Genomic DNA, 16003 nt, shown 5'->3' on the forward strand with positions numbered 1-16003 from the left:
TCTATAAACTTGGTCAAAGTTTACGAGGCTTGACTTCAGACAAATCTTATATGCAAACTAAAAAGGACCGAAGGGAGTATGTGAGAGTTGTCACAGGTTTGTGAAACCAGCAAAAAAGAAAAAAATGACCAGGTTCAGGTTTGCTCAATTTCACCTGATGATTCAGGTGTAGATGTGTGACGACCCAAGTTGTCACAGAGCGTTTTCATCATCACATGGTCATTTTAAGTTGGGGTGAGAGAGGCTCGAACTCTCGACCTCAGGATCACTCACGTCTTAGCTATGAGACCTACGCGCTAGCCAACTGCGCCACCACCCCTTTGTTGTTTTCTCAGCCAAACATCCTTCTATGTTAATATCTTTGTTCAGACAAAGCGAAGGACGATTAACCAGGCGACACAGGTCTGTGCATACGCTGCCCAAATCGGCTGGTTCTTCCATCGTTAAATCCAGAGTTGAAGAAATGGAGAAAGGAACTGCAGAAATGCCATCTTAAAAGGCCAGAGCTATCAAAATATCGGACCTTTTTTGACACTGTCATAGTGTAAAAAAAAACTCTTGTATTTTGATAGAGGGAGTACTCGTGTAAAATTAGCACATTATAGTCACGAATCAGATGTAAAATCGACATGGCATTGAAATGTCCACAGCTCATACAATGTGCTAACTCAAGATAACCTGAGCATTGGGTCACTCATGCCACCGCATCGATCACAGCAGATCCTACCACCAAGCGGAAATAATCCAAGTCGCGACTTAATATCTTAATAATCAATTCGGTACAGCGCTGAGCGACTGCGGCTCGTCTTTGCGCTGATACAGATAGAACTAACTGTGCGCTTACGTGCGCAGCAGCTATGTCCGGGCCAAATCTTCCGTAAACAAGAACAGAAATTGGCACTAGTAAACTAGTAGGTAGATCAGGTAGGCACCATAACTACAGGTTTCCATACAGAACCAATGGTGTGCTTACAAAATATCATCAACGGGCGACTGCAGCAGAACCCTTCACGTCGAACGGAGATCCCAACGGCGCGATCAGGCCCAGGCTCTGCATGATCTTGATCTGGCGCGCGCTACGCTGCTCCGATCCCCCCGCGCCCCTGCTCTGGTGGAGTTTGGTCAAATCAGTGTCCGAAATTCATTCAGACAATCGATTCAGAAGAATGGAGTGTCTACTTACAGGAGAAGAGTTGGGGTCCTTGGTCTCCGGCTTTGCCGCCTTGCCCTTTCTAGGTTTCTTCTTCGCAGCACGGCTTGAGTCAGCCTCCAGCCCACTAGCGGCCCGCTTGGTGCTTAGTCCACCCTCTGTCTCAGTAGTAGTAGCAGCAGTCGCCTTTGCCTCGGTAGCTTCACAGATTCCAAAGATCACTTCATCCACATATGCCATTTCAGCAGCAAGCTGCTTGTCTATGACGTCCCCCAGCAGTATATCCCTGACCATAGCTTTTATCTTCCGGTGGGTTCCTTCGACCGTCAAACCAGTTTTGTGCTGGCTTCGATTCACGGATGTCATGTCTCCTGCTTCAGCTGCATTTTCACTTGCGCTTGAAACATGGAGCTGTGATGTGCTGTCCTCCGCCGCATCTGAATATTCCTTCAGATTGGTACGGCCCGACCGCTTTGAGGATCCTTCCTTTTTGGCCACCGATGTTCCTGATGATGCCTTCTTACCACTCTTTTTATCTCGCACAGCAGAAGCTTGCTTGGGTGTCTTATCTCTTAAACCTTCAGCAGAATCTATACTCAAAGCTTTGTCAAGAGCACTTGCTTGCCTCACACCTTTCTGCTTTTTTCCTTTCTGAGCAGCACCTCCACCTTTTGCATTGCTCCGAACTTCTTGGTCCTGCTCTAAGGCTTCTTGCTTTCTGACTTTCTTAGTAGACGTCTTGGCTGTGGCCAATATGGTCAGACCATATGAAAAATAGAGAATTAGATGCGTAGCAATTAAAAATATATATGTGTGTACCATTGATAGCAAGGCGATTTGAAACTTGACAGGGAAATAAAACCGCACAGGTGATAATTTAGCAATACTGTCACTGATACTGCTCCTAGAACATGTTACCTAATCACACCATTGTGAAAAGATTCACAAACGGTAACATATCACTGTTAACATAAATCACTAATGAAAAAGGGATAACATGAATGGTCAAACCACAAGGACCACCATGATCAATGCACATAACGTGTTTTTCTGCATATATTCTCCAGCCAAGAAAAAACAGAAATTCACCTTTTATGTTGACAGCTTCCTCCTCGTCATCACTGGCCGACTTAAAATGAGAGAGCTCCTGCATTTGTAAGATTAAACATGGATCTCAACAACCTCCACCAAACTGTGATTCATAATATGTTCAAAGCGAAGGCGAGATTGCCCTACCTTCTGAAGCACCTCATGGAATGCTTCCATGGCTGTCTTATTTTCTTTCTTCAGAAACTGCATACAATGAGCTCATATGAGAAATATTTAAAATTCAAAATGGTCAGGGTTGGATATCATTCATGCGTGAGAAGACAAAAACAACTAATTTTCTTGGAAGTTAAATAACAAAAAGCAGTTTATAGTTTATACACCAGAATCATTTACCATAAAATTACTACAACTCTACAAGCAGCACATAAGTAGTGACGCTGGGTGAGGATTCGATTGATATGACCGGTTTAGGTAGAAAAAAACAAATAGGGCAATTATTAACTAGAAAAATATTCATTCAATCAGCTATTAGTTTATTAGTTATGCAACAATGATAAAATAAAATACATGCTTTACCTGTACAATCCTAAAACATATATGTGTGAGTCGTGCTATTGGTACATTCTGTTAGTTAGAACAAAGCATATTACAATTACAGAACAATTGTTAGAATTTCATTATCAACATATGCAATATTATATAATTTATCAAGTGTGTGTGAATATATGTCCGTCAGTTCAGCCTTTTGGTTATATCAGCTTCCTGCAGTTAAAAACCTAGGGAAACCAAAATTGCAATAATGATTGAAGTTGTTGGTTATTTTCGTGTTTCAGCTGATTTAAGCTTCTTTAATACAGTTCAGTCAGTTACCACTACTCCATATTAGCATCCTCATGAGCTGTAGGATAGAAGATGTGCATACCATTTCGAATTCCATGTTAGACTTCCAAGGGTCAACATACAAGCTGAAAATAAAATAGTGAAGACAATTACCTTTATTGTAAAGATTATCAGTTGATCGCCACTAGAAAGAAAAGAAAGGCTTCACATGTTATTAGGACCCTTACTCTAGGCATGTGCCATACAGTCGAACCAGAGCGTCATGGCTGGTCTTCTTCTTGGCCTTGCTACTGGCACATGCTTCATCAATGACCTTGAATTCAGAAACAGAAGTGGTCTAAATATGTGCATGGGAAGCTAGGATGAAGAACATAACAGTTGGGGAAAGTCTGAAATGTTTTGTCTTTGCAACATACAAGTACAAAGGTTGTGGCATTGGCATTTGAGACTTGACCAAACTATCTTACTCATACATGATCTATATAATTGATCTACTACAGATGCAACCATCTGCCAGCGTTCAATTTAAGCTGATGTGCAATGCAACAAGCATATTCACTGGCATCTAGAATTATTTTAGAACCATACTGGCATTGAGTGCAGCAAAAAAATGGTTCAACATGTTGGGGTAATCTAAATTGCTGATCCGTAGCAAAGCAAAGGTATTTAGCTAATTGAAGTATGAAGTGCTCAGAAGGTGTATGCATCATACCTGGGCTGGCCACCATGAGGAGCCATCATGCTTAACCCATGTTATATCTCCTAAACGGAAATTCTGCCTTGGGTTATTTTCTGAGGGTTCAGGACTTGATGTGCATGCAGCCATACGACCATAACTTTTCTCTGCACTTTTCCTCACCATAATGACCAATTCAGACCTGCAACAGCATTAAACAAGAAATATTAGTATTGATATTGCCCACTCTTACTGCTTGTTAGCTTGACAGAAAGCTATTCGACCAAAAGATCAACTTAAATTCACTGTTATAAAAAGCAGTCGTGTAGCCTGACTAAGTGTTTGGCTCCAGCAACTGCCCACCTGGCACCTAACACCTGAAAACATCTTACTCAAACAAGGCTACAGCTCATTCCGTGGTATGGTTGAATATACGATATACCAACATCAGTTTTGACGATGCTATAGCCACCAAAATATAGAGAGCAAGTGGCCTTAATTTTTTACCAGAATGTTGGTGTAGGTTTTGAATATGTGGCCAGATGGCGGTGTTATGAAGACTAGTAAGATGCTGGGCAAGGAATGGAGGTATTATGAAAGACTGGTACGATACAGAGACGTTTCAAATCAGTTCTCTCAGACGACAATGTAAAACAAAACTGCATCTGAATCGGTTATCTCAGAAATATGTTGCATCGCCAACGCAAACAGCACTAAAACGGTGTAGTATGATGCACACCATCACTGCCGTGTGACATGTGCAATTATGCAATTAGCGAACCAGAGCATCAGACTGGATCTGGAGATCTCAAATGGGATGTGGCCTTACTCTCAGTCTCTCACCGAAGCTTAAGCAGTTATTCAGTATCATTATATCCCTAAAAAGCACTTGCTCAGTGAATTAAAGGGGGGTGCAGGAACAAAACTCGTCAAATAAATCAGGTGCAGACTTTTGCACTCTGAAGTTCGCTGGATTTGAGTATATGCCCTCGTCCAGCAGTCTCTTGATAAAATGCATGGAAGCTGAATGTGCTTCTCATGATTTGCCCTGAGGGATGTGTTTTCAACGAAAAATCAACAAGATGCCGCACATTTATTTGCAATTTGACACAAATGACGCATGTACAGGTGGCCCCAGGCCCCCACATGTCAGACAAAGGCGTGTCGCTTTGTCAAATTCCTCGTTCTTCACATAACAAAATCAATTAACCCCTTCACTCAAAAAAAAATCAATTAATCCTTTTTACCCGGCCAAGGAAAAGGCAACTTTGGCCCTTCTTTCCGTTGCTCCAGCACACAGCATAGATAGATAGACAGGAGGCGGCGAGCTTTCGCTGTTTGCACTTGCACGTGCACGGCGCGCCCTGGGGTAATGGCTCGACCGATGCCAGCAAAAATCGATTAGTCGCACATAATGTGGTCCGTCGCGCCTCTCCCCTCCCAAATCCCCCCTCGAAAGCAGCCCTATCTCGTCTCGCGAACAAAACCTAGGGTTCGCTCGTACGACGCAAAATCGGGGGCCAAAACCTACGATCTGGCAAGCGGATGCGACGAGCGGCGAGACGGTGCGGGGATGACCTCGCTGGCAGCCGCCGCCCTGGGTCTCAGCCGGTCGCCGGGCTGGATGGGGGCGTGCTGCTCCTGCAGCGAAAAGAGGGGGAGCGGGTGGGCGCGGCGAGCAGGGAGGGGGCGGGAGAAGAATGCAGAGGGGGCGGGGCGAAGGGAAGCACCTCGCTGCAGGATGCCGCGCGGTCGCCGGCCGGAGTGGTGGAGCAGGCTGCCCCGCTCCCTGGCGACGGCGAGGCTGAGCTGGGTGGAGAGGTCGAGGGTTCGAGTGTGAATGGAGAGGCGAGCTGGGGGAGCTCGGGTTTGATTATTGCCTTGGGGGGCAAATGGGTCTTTTTGGTTTCATTCACACTCTCGAGTCTCGAGTGTGGGGCCGGCGGGCAGGCTGGCATGGCAAGGCAGCTAAATTATTTCTTCTCGACGACTAACCCTCTCACGGCATCTACAGCGGGTTTTGTCAAACCCGGCCCCGGTCGTGGACACAACCACACATCTCAAATTCAAACAACCCTCAAAACAAAATTCTCAAATTCAAACTCACAAATTAATGCAAATCCATGCATGTGCATCATACACGTGAAATGTCGTATCATTGTAGCTCCATGAAATAATTTTCCAACGAGTTTGGAACACTCCGAATGCCCTCTTCACATCCTTCCTAACTGCCTCTTGCATTTTTTGTAAAGTAACTTTGTTTGTTGCCTTGAGTTCGGATATGGTTTTCACAAATGCCACCCTCTGAGGATACATGCAATCGATAAGACGGTACCCCCATGTTTGTAGTCGCGGCGTTGATAGTGTAGTTGCATGGCGGCGATTCTCCCTTACAATGTCTCCTGGACACAGAGATCGCTGAAGCACATTGATATCGTTGTGAGAACGTGACATTTCAAAGATCCAGTCCTCGGATGAGGATGATTTTATTGCTTGGCACTATGAGAAGAGTGGTTTGTTCACAGTAAAAAGTGCATATAATCCGGCACTTAGTCTCAAGGAGGGGAAGGAGGAGCAAGTGCAATCTAGTGGAGACACGAATGGGGATAGGAAACTTTGGAATGTCATTTGGAAAGCCAATGTCCCCCAAAAGATCAGAACTTTTGTGTGGCGGGCGGCTTCTAATAACCTAGTGGCACAGGTTAATAGAGTTAAGCACCATCAGGCTACTTCAGAATTATGCTCTATTTGTGGTATGGAGGATGAAAGTATGTTTCATGCTTTGGTGACATATCCTAAGGTGAGTGCTCTGCACATAGAGTTGAGGGGAGTGTGGAATATTCCCAGAGAAGAAGTGTTTAAGTGCTCAGGACCCGATTGGATGCTTATCTTGTTGGACCAATTAACCACTACTGTTCGTGAGCTTGTTCATATTCTGGAGAGCTTGGCACTTACATAATGATCTTATTTTTGCCAAAGGGAAAGAATTTGTTTCAAACTCGGCTAATTTTGTGGATAATCATTGGGCGACATTTTTCATCTTGCCATCATGCAAAAACCGCCACATGAGTCAAAGGTAAGGGAGCGGAGGTGGGGTTGCAGTCTCGTACTTATCCACCGAGTATCTGTGAGGTATCCCCCCCCCCCCCCCCCCCCCCCCCCCCCCGCCGCCGCCGCCTTTTGATTATATTAAGATCAATGTGGGAGATCATTTGTGTTGCGAGTGTGGGAGATATTGCCAGGAATTTGGTCGGTAAAGTTGTCGTTTCCTCTTGGGATTATATTGGTTCGTCTACCAGTGTTGATGAAGTGGAACTCAGGGCATGTCTAGCGGGACTATATATCGATATCACTCTCCATAAGCCTGTTGTTTTGGAAACAGACTGCCCTTTTGTGTTTTCTTTTCTTCCACATGATAACCTTGATAGATCAGCTCTGGTGGATCTCAAGAAGGAAGCCTTAGCCCTTACCAAGCTTCTTCCAAATGTTAAGTTGGTGAAGATCAAAAGACATGCAAATGAGGTGGCTCATCAGATAACTAAGTTTAGTTTTGATAATAGGTCGGGTGGCCTTCTATGTAATAGTTTTCCGCCCTGCGTGGCGAATGTTGTAATGAACGATTGTACTCGATCTTTTAATTAATTAATACATGGGTTTTTCAAAAAAAAACATGTCAAATCCATAAGTCATGTGATGCCATTGCTTCCAATGTGATGATGGTGGCCTCTTTGGTGTGATCTTGGTACGTCCCGCTCAAACCTTTAGGGCGGTTCTTCCATTGCCAATTACATGCAATTTGAACCGAGCATACCTGAAAACCTCTTGCCTTTCGAATAGCCAACAACTTTCCTATATCCTACACATTTAGTTCTCTCGTATACTCTACTACAAACACATGCACCACGGTGCGAGCAAACTTGACCGTGGTCTTTAGGCATCTACCCTTCCCCATCCAAACCATCTTACCAACGGCATCAGCGGCGGTACCGAATGGAAGCATCGTCCGAGCAACCGTGCATTTCTGCTTAGTAGAGAATGATAGTTGTCTGCAACAATCCCTGGTGAGCTTGAAGTAGGGATCAAGTGCCTCCACTCCCTCCCTTTGATTGAACCCTTAAAGTTGAGAATGCGCTCCACCTCCCAGTCCATTTTCTGTTGGATGCTCATGATCATGATATCTCGGCTTTCTCGTCATTTTGAATCATTTCATCAAGCTATACCTGTCCATACTCCTCGTCCGATGAACCGCCTGAATCCATCGTTTTGCATGGGAGTAGGTGAGATCTGATTCAAAATACAACTTTCAACTCTAGTGATTACTAGAATTGAATACTTAAATTCTCCCCTTTGAGGTGGTCCCCGATGCGGAGTCTAGATAGGAGGAAGATGGTACATCCATAAGGAATGGTGGTGAGGGAAGAAGTGCATAACGACGACACATAAGGGATGAAGAAAAAATTAGTGCTTGTGTTGATGATTTTGTTAACAATGAAATTTTGAATACTCTAGTTATCAAGGTTAATCTTGAAGATGCCATTTGTTGGACTCACACTCCTAATTCAGAATGTACAAGAAAAAGTGCATACATAACTTTTGTGTAGGTGATCCAAGATAGGTCTTTGTGAAGACAAGCTCTTACTTCAGATTAAGAAAGTGTTATCCTCAATCATGTTGCGAAAAACAAAACCATGGCCCCTAGGGTCAAAACTTTTGCTTGGAGGCTTATTAGGAGAGTTGTTGCAACATGATTAAGATCTTCTAGGTATTCTAATCATACCAACAGAGAATGTTGTAGATCTAGTTAAATAGAATCTGATATGAACCTTTTCTTTCAATGCAATTTCTCTAGATCAATCTGGTTTAAATTTGACCTCAAAACTGATATGCTGAACTCCAACTCATATTTTGTTGATATCATTCAAATGACCATGTCTTCTCAGCAATATGAGTTAAAACTAGATATTGTTTTCACTGTTCTTTGGAACATATGGAGAGCCAAAAATTATCTCCATTTCAATAAAAGAAAAGGAGTCCTATGCAAGTTCTCCATGATACATACACAATACTTACTGCGGGTTTAATAGAGGAGAAGAGGGAAAGGAATATATCTCATGAAAATAACAATTATTATTCTCTCCTAAATACAACTATGCATATACAATCTAATCTACAGGTACTGTAGCATATGTGGACGCAACCTTTCGTTGGCTGAGAATGAAGCCTCCTTCGAAGTATATCTCAACAATACACGCACCAAGCACACCATATGCATTCATGCAGCGGCAAGAAATGTGCAATATGTTTTGCAGGCTGAAGCGATGGCCTTACTTCCTACCTCGGCAACCAATGCATTGGGCTGCAGTTTTGCTTCTTTCTATTCTAATTGCAGGACTTTGGTCGATGCTGCGGAATCAAGGAATCTTCTTGTTAAATTATGACATTATTTCTTGTCTCGGGTCCTCCAAGTGCTCCACAGTCCTAGGCCCTAGAATCACTTTGCTCAGGCTCTAGCTAAGAGAGCCTTCTCAAACAAATTTACTTTGCTCATGAGTTCAAAAATGGCAATTGAGGTCATCTCATTTCCCTTCGAGAAACTACTTTTGGTGTACTACCCTTTGTCAAAAAAATCTTTTACAAATGCTAAACAGTTCAAATGTAAAAGTTGGCAAGGATTTTTGTGAGTAAATCTGTTCGATTGTGATGCTTAAACAATTATATCAAAATGATATGTAGGAAAGAACAACCAATCTATTTTGAAGATTTTCAGGTTAGAACGCAAATCTAGTGTAAATGCATGTTGTGATTTTCCTAATAAAAATGAAGATACTGCATACACACACCTACCAACTATAAATGCATATTGACCTCAGAAAACAAAAAGCTATAAATGCATACTATTGGAAATCAACCATGCTATGCTAGGATAACCACTAAGAGCAAGTATAATAAGGTGACGTAAACGGTTATAAGAATTTAAATATTATGTTTTTGCTAAGTTGAAAGAGAGAAGAGAAGTGGACTGTAGATGTACTGCCGGCTTTAGCACGACTCCAATAAATTCTCTGAGAGTGAAAGATTGGTCATATGTTAATAAATTAGTACTTCCTTATAGTCAACTACTATACATGTTGGCTATTAGACTACCCACAATGGGAGTAACATAGATAGTAACATCACACATATCTAGGTTAAATAGATGATGTGACATTGTAATAAATGAAAAAAGAGATGAAAATGGTATAGTTACTACTAGTATGAGTAACATCACACATATCAAGGCAAGATGTGTCTACAACCTAATAAATGAAATGTTGCATGTTACCACACATATGTTACTACCCACTATAGAGGTAGTAACATAGACTACTCACATGAGCATGTTACTGCCCATTGTGGCTAGTCTTATATTAGCTAGCGAAGTGAGCATAGCTTGGATGGTTAGGTTTTTTGTGATACAACCAACCCATCAGGATTAAATCCTAGACATTGGTGGTCACATCTTCCTATATTTATTTCACGCCTTCCGATTGAAGTTGCTCATAAAGATAGAGTGTGCATATGTACATTTATAGAGAAACGTTGGCTATAAATGACATGATACTCCAATCGCAGGGTCATGTTAAGTGCAATGCTACATGTAATAACAGTGACAACCATAATTAATCGTAGGTTCTTCCAAGCATTTGATCGATGGTAGATACTTCCCCTAGCTATAGCTACGGAAATAGTATTTCAAGTCGAGGTATCACATGTCAATGAAAATCGAAACTGCAGTTAAAACCATGGCCAAAGCCTCATAACCTGGTGAACAAGACAATGGAACATCCCATATAATTATAATGTGTGGCTACTACATACAACAGCAGCCGCAGGCACATATTCAGCAACGCTTGATGTTCACGTTGCCAGCCTAAGAAACAAAACTCTCAACGCCGGAAGGTAACCAAGCAACGCAACTCATCGGTTGACTGTCGTCGTATTCTCGGTGCAGTTTTATTACAAAAAGCAACAATAACATCCATTCGGTGTGGCTTACAGCACCTGCCGTCACTTGAAAAGAAAAATCACAGATCGGTCACCCCAAGGGTTATCATCAATCAGGGACCTAGAGGAAGTTTCTAATGTCCAACTTCCTGACGTCAGGCATCGCCTCATCTTTAAACTCCTCCCTGGAGGCAAATTATGTCAGTGAATCGCTAACTTGTTAGCAAAGAAGAGATACAGACAGCATATATAAAATTCATGAAACTTTATGACGACTTGAGTGCTTTACTAGTCAGCTAACTGATAATCAGACAACTTTATATTGAAACTTTGCCTCAAGAGATTTCTAGCTTGCCAATTAAAAGCCTTGAAAGAATTGAGGTACCACTAAAGCAAATAGTGGTGTATGAGTTGAAGAGGCGTACCTCTTTAGTTGACCCTCCATTGCTTCAACAACTTCCTTCTTAAGTTCCGTCAGCTCAGCTTTGGCAAGTTCCATTTCAAGATTTTCCTCAATCTTGGGAAGATCCTCCTTCCGAATGCCAAGCCTATTTCAATTTCCAAAGACAAGAGAAGAAACATATAAAACACATGCTAGTCAAGCTAAAACATGTATGCACTTAACAGGACTAAACAGCAGATGTTGCAACAGATCCAGACCCCCAACACTAAGGAACAAACAACAGTTGGCCATGGCATCATCTTAACTGTTTTGCAGTATGAATAAAAAAACTCCTGTAGCAAATCAACAATGGGGTGCATTCCTTTTCCCAGGCGAAATGTCAAACTCGTTCAGCGTCTAGGTTAAAAGTTGTTAAAGAAGTGCTGCTAAAAGGTAATAGCAACTACAGATGACCCAGATTCTCAGGTCATCAGCATATGCATATACATGAACTATCAATGGCATCTCCTGATGAAAATCAACAATGGGATGCATTTCTCTTCTTAAGGGAAATATCAACCTCATTCAATGTGTAAATGCTACTAAGGCAATAGCAACTGCAGATGATCCAGAGTTTCTGGTCATCAGCAGATGTATCTCCATGAAATTATCAATGACCATATTGCAATTGAAACTGAATGGATACTACCATCATAAGTAGAAGATGCACATATGTACATACTTTTTGTTTATCTTGTCAAACTCTGCCAAGAGGAGACCCATGTTCTTCTTGTCACTCCTCAGAAGAGGCTTCTTAATATCCTTCTCAACTTTCTCAAGAGCTTCCATCATCATATCCTCAATACCCATATCATCTATGAGACCACTCCTGTATAAAATAAAATAAACGTTCATTGACCAAATATTCATGTCAAGCATAAGGATTTCTGAGAGCATAGGAATAAACAGCCTATGCTAATGGGTAATAGCCATACTTTTTCCTGAGCTGCTGAAGGGTATCCAAGTACGTCCTTGCATCAGGGATGCCCTTCGTGAAAGTCTCAATAGTATGTTTAATTCTCTGAGGATCGGAAAGAAGATCTGCCCTGCATTTAGACAATGAGTAGTGGCGATCAGGTCATTGACAATAATCTCAAATGATTTAAAATAAGATAAAGGAAGACAATTCAAGCATAGAAGAAGGGTGCTTGTTTGAGATGGCAGATTCACATGAAATCCATTGAGCAAATGTTTTATGTCCAATCAGGTTAATTGCAGAAAACAAAGCCTTGTAGTCAAAGAGGGCTTTAAAATGTGCATGTAAAACTTCCTTAATTTCAGAGAAATACATCTTACACCCAGAAAAATTGAACCTTCACATGCTTATCAATTCTATTCAGTCAGCAAGTAATATAAATGTGAAATGCTTGTTTCCATATTGATACTGAAATATTGGACAATAGGGTTCAGTAAATCCAAGTTCTAGTTGCAGAACATGGACCAGATTATAGAGGGGGCAATCCAGCAAATAAAGTACCAAACACCGGCCCTAGAGAACTGTGTGCAACAGAGCACAAAAGTGAAGAAAAAACAATAGGAAGTAACAAACTCAATGATCATGAAAACATGCAATGCAAAAGCCTGTAGATTTCCGTACTTTTCTCTTACAGTCCTCATGACTTGGGCATAGTTAGCAACTGCTGTTGGGTCATCTGGGTCAATCGTGATCTTCTCCTTCTTAAGGACCCCAAGTGCGGTCTCAAACTTTTTCTTCACCTCAAAAAAGATGCCCTTCAATAGGTCTGTACAACATGGGAACAATGAAATTAGGACTATTACACAATAATTTAAACAAATAAATCCAGAAACAACAGAAGCAGTACTAGGAACATTGTTGCCATAGAACTTACAAAGAAAATGCAAAACTAACAAATTCGATGAAAATCAAAATGAATGAATAAGCTGCATGTGCAGGGAAAGAGATAATACTGATTGATCCATCATTAAGGGCGCAGCTAATCATGAGAGAAATATTCAAGACATAGAAGTTAGCTCCAGCATTTAATTAGGTTAAAATTCCATGTCCTGTATGCTTCATTTCAGTCTTGTCACAAAGTGATATTTAGTGATGTAGCATCACTCAGCAGTCACCAATTAAAATATCACAGCAAGCCAGGAAACAGTGCCGATCACAACAAACTCAAATCTTGATGTGAATTCTTGCGTCAAAACTAGATCAGTTATAATTTGAAAGTATTTTTTTCAGAACCAACACTACTACGGAACATGCACAGAATACCTGTGCATACAATAGCAAGATGTTAATTTCACACAAATGCAGCAAAAGATTAAAATGCATACCATCTCCGCTGACAGGAGCTGCCTCCTTGGCAAATGAGCGGACTTGAGTGACGCCTCCATTGGCCAAAGCAGCTTGGACAGAATATAACTGCACGAACATTAATCGACAAACTGATCAGCATACACAGAGTGTGAATTTGACAGAGACATCACAAACGAAATGTTCAGACATCAAATAGCTCCATTCTAGAACTACACAGACCATGGACTAACAGTCTTAACCACAACACCATCCGGATTAAACAAAACCAGTGCCAGTCTACACTGCTGTGGTCTGAAGCTCAATGATAAATCACTCGCTATCCACACACGAGCCAAAGACATGCACGGCTCAGACAAGAGGAAACCAAAGTTCAACGATAAACCCACCACCCACACACCAGCATAAAACATGCACAGCCCGAGAAACAGGCGACTAAGAGGACGCAACCATGATTATTAGCATTTCTATTTCTGAGCTTGCCACATGGCAGTCTAGATGGCTTCCTTCGGTCGGTATGAGGACACATGACTACGGATCAAGGAGGGAGCCGAAATGGGGAATTGCATTGGCGCAGAAAGATCTAGAGCTGTTCCCTGGCGGGCCCGACTCCAATCCCCTGTGCCCCGCGATCTGCAACGGTTCCCCTCCTAACCGAGAGGATCTCACCGCAACGAATCAATTGATCCAACCAAATCGAAGAGAGACCCCAATCACTCCCAGCACCCCGATCGACGACCGACTAAAAATCTCACCGGCGCGACCGAGATCCCGGGCAAACCGAATCAGACGGGCCGCGGCGCACGCGCGCCGGATCAGATCTACCGAAAAGCTACTAGGGTTACAGGAGGGGAGGGAGGGAGGGAGCCGGGCGCGCGGACGAACCTGTCGGGAGCGGGATACGAGGCGAGCGGCGAGCGCCATGGCCGGTGCGGGGGCGGCGGAGCTAGGGCAGCAGAGGCCTCTCCGCTCCTTCTTCTCCGATTCGATCTCTCGGCCGCGAGAGCGAGATGGGGATGGGGGGTGGAGGAGAAATGGGGGCGGCGCCTTGGGTGCGCTTTGTGTGGCCTCCAGGACCTCGCCCCGCCGTCCGATCGCGCACGGAACCCGCGCGCCCGGATCTCAAAGCGCGGCCGGGTGCGTGGCAGCGTGGGGTCCACCCGCCTCCACCCCGTGCTCAGTGGGCCGAGTCCGTTGTCCGTTCGTGGGCTTGGCACCCCCACTGACTGCTCTTTTTTTTTTGAAAATAACCGCTCCTTCTTAGTTTGAAAAAAGAAAAGAAAAAAACATTCTCCTTCCCCGGCCTTGCTCGAGGCGTGACATCTGGCATTTGACTGGATAGTTCTTTTCCTCCAAAATATTAACCGGATAGTTCTCACTACTTCTCACTAGACTAAGATGGTGTTTGGTTCTCTAGTCTTAAGACTTTTTTTAGTCCCAGCTAAAAAGTCCCTAATCCCTAAAAAGTCTCTCTCTGTTTGTTTCCAGAGACTAAAAAGTCCCTAATCCCTTCCTAGAGGTTATTAAATGACCATGTTGCCCCTAATATATAGAAAAATAACAATCAAACAACATCATAGGGTAGCGGGCCAATGGGTGCATGGAGGGGCATTGTTGGAAAAGTCCCAAAAAGTCTCAAGAAGACTCTCCTTGAGAGTCTTCTTCATTTAGTCCCAAATGCCTAGTTTAGTCCTTAAAAAGTCCCTCATGTTTGATAAAAAAAGTCTCTAAGAGGGACTATTTTTAGTCCATACACAAAAAAGTCCCTGGAAACAAACACCCCCTAACAATAAAACTTGCTTCTCGCAGAAAGCATCTCTGATGTAAAAGTTGATGTCAAAAAATGTCTTAGGCAGGACAGTGAAGGTTTCAGGGCACCAGAAATTTTTCTATTGTAACAGATGATGTAAAACTGGTGCCCAAAAACATTGGGCTTCTTCAACTATTAAAACAAGTTCAACAAAAAAATATCTAACTCATCTCAAATAAACTCAAAAACAAACATAACACAAATAGCACTTATTACATAGTTCATCAGTCCACAACATCTAATTCAACACAATTTATTCGTCAAACATAACACAAAGTTCATCACACATGCATGAAACATAGGGATAAAGTCGTAAAACTAGAGATTTTGTTGCCCATTCCATGCCCACCACTCATTGAAGAGATCTCCATGGGTATTCGAATTTTGAATGTCGTGGTAAACTTCAAGAAAGCGTCGGAAGCAGTCTTCCCTTCTACATGGTTGTACAGACTTTTGCATCGATTCATAGAGAAAAATAATCTAGATCTTTCCTACAATTATGCTCAATGATCATATTATGCATTATCATGGCGACTGTCATGATGTACCATATTTCTATAACAGAACGCACTTTGCATCATCTAAAAAATACCACATGCCAACCACCTAGCTATCCAAAATTCGCATCCATGCATCATCAAGTAGAGCACAAATGGGGATTAAATTAGAAGTAGAAGAAACCTTGATCCATCCTTCCCTGTCCCAAGGTGGCTGCGCTAGGAGGATTATCGCGTGTGAAAGGATCGATATAGTTGACTAAAGAGGGGGGG

At 42.6% G+C, this 16003-nt stretch overlaps 2 protein-coding genes and 1 non-coding gene across 4 annotated transcripts; all 3 read right to left on the reverse strand.

Annotated features, from left to right (window-relative positions):
• Window positions 1–230: 230 nt before the first annotated feature.
• On the reverse strand, window positions 231–319 carry TRNAM-CAU. Its single transcript is given in 2 exon segments — window positions 231–266; window positions 282–319. It is a non-coding gene; the product is annotated as a tRNA-Met (tRNA).
• Window positions 320–740: 421 nt separating this feature from the next.
• Window positions 741–5606, reverse strand: LOC125513214. Of its 2 annotated transcripts, none has more exons than XM_048678249.1 (8): window positions 5447–5606; window positions 3753–3918; window positions 3268–3353; window positions 3123–3165; window positions 2387–2443; window positions 2240–2297; window positions 1184–1893; window positions 741–1103 (listed from the first exon to the last, which is right to left on the reverse strand). In XM_048678249.1, exons 2-8 carry the CDS (start codon window positions 3900–3902, stop codon window positions 1077–1079), a joined length of 1131 nt encoding a protein of 376 aa, XP_048534206.1. In that variant the 5' UTR covers window positions 3903–3918; window positions 5447–5606; the 3' UTR covers window positions 741–1076. The 2 variants fall into 2 exon arrangements, with proteins under 2 accessions (XP_048534206.1, XP_048534205.1); XM_048678248.1 differs by having other exon boundaries at window positions 741–1108.
• Window positions 5607–10521: 4915 nt separating this feature from the next.
• On the reverse strand, window positions 10522–14519 carry LOC125514526 (probable ATP synthase 24 kDa subunit, mitochondrial). The gene is made up of 7 exons (XM_048679865.1): window positions 14309–14519; window positions 13444–13531; window positions 12740–12884; window positions 12078–12188; window positions 11825–11971; window positions 11126–11248; window positions 10522–10885 (listed from the first exon to the last, which is right to left on the reverse strand). Exons 1-7 carry the CDS (start codon window positions 14345–14347, stop codon window positions 10822–10824), a joined length of 717 nt encoding a protein of 238 aa, XP_048535822.1. The 5' UTR covers window positions 14348–14519; the 3' UTR covers window positions 10522–10821.
• Window positions 14520–16003: the final 1484 nt, after the last annotated feature.

Source organism: Triticum urartu, chromosome 6 (genome assembly GCF_003073215.2).
Source record: "Triticum urartu cultivar G1812 chromosome 6, Tu2.1, whole genome shotgun sequence".
NCBI classification, from domain to species: Eukaryota; Viridiplantae; Streptophyta; class Magnoliopsida; order Poales; family Poaceae; genus Triticum; species Triticum urartu.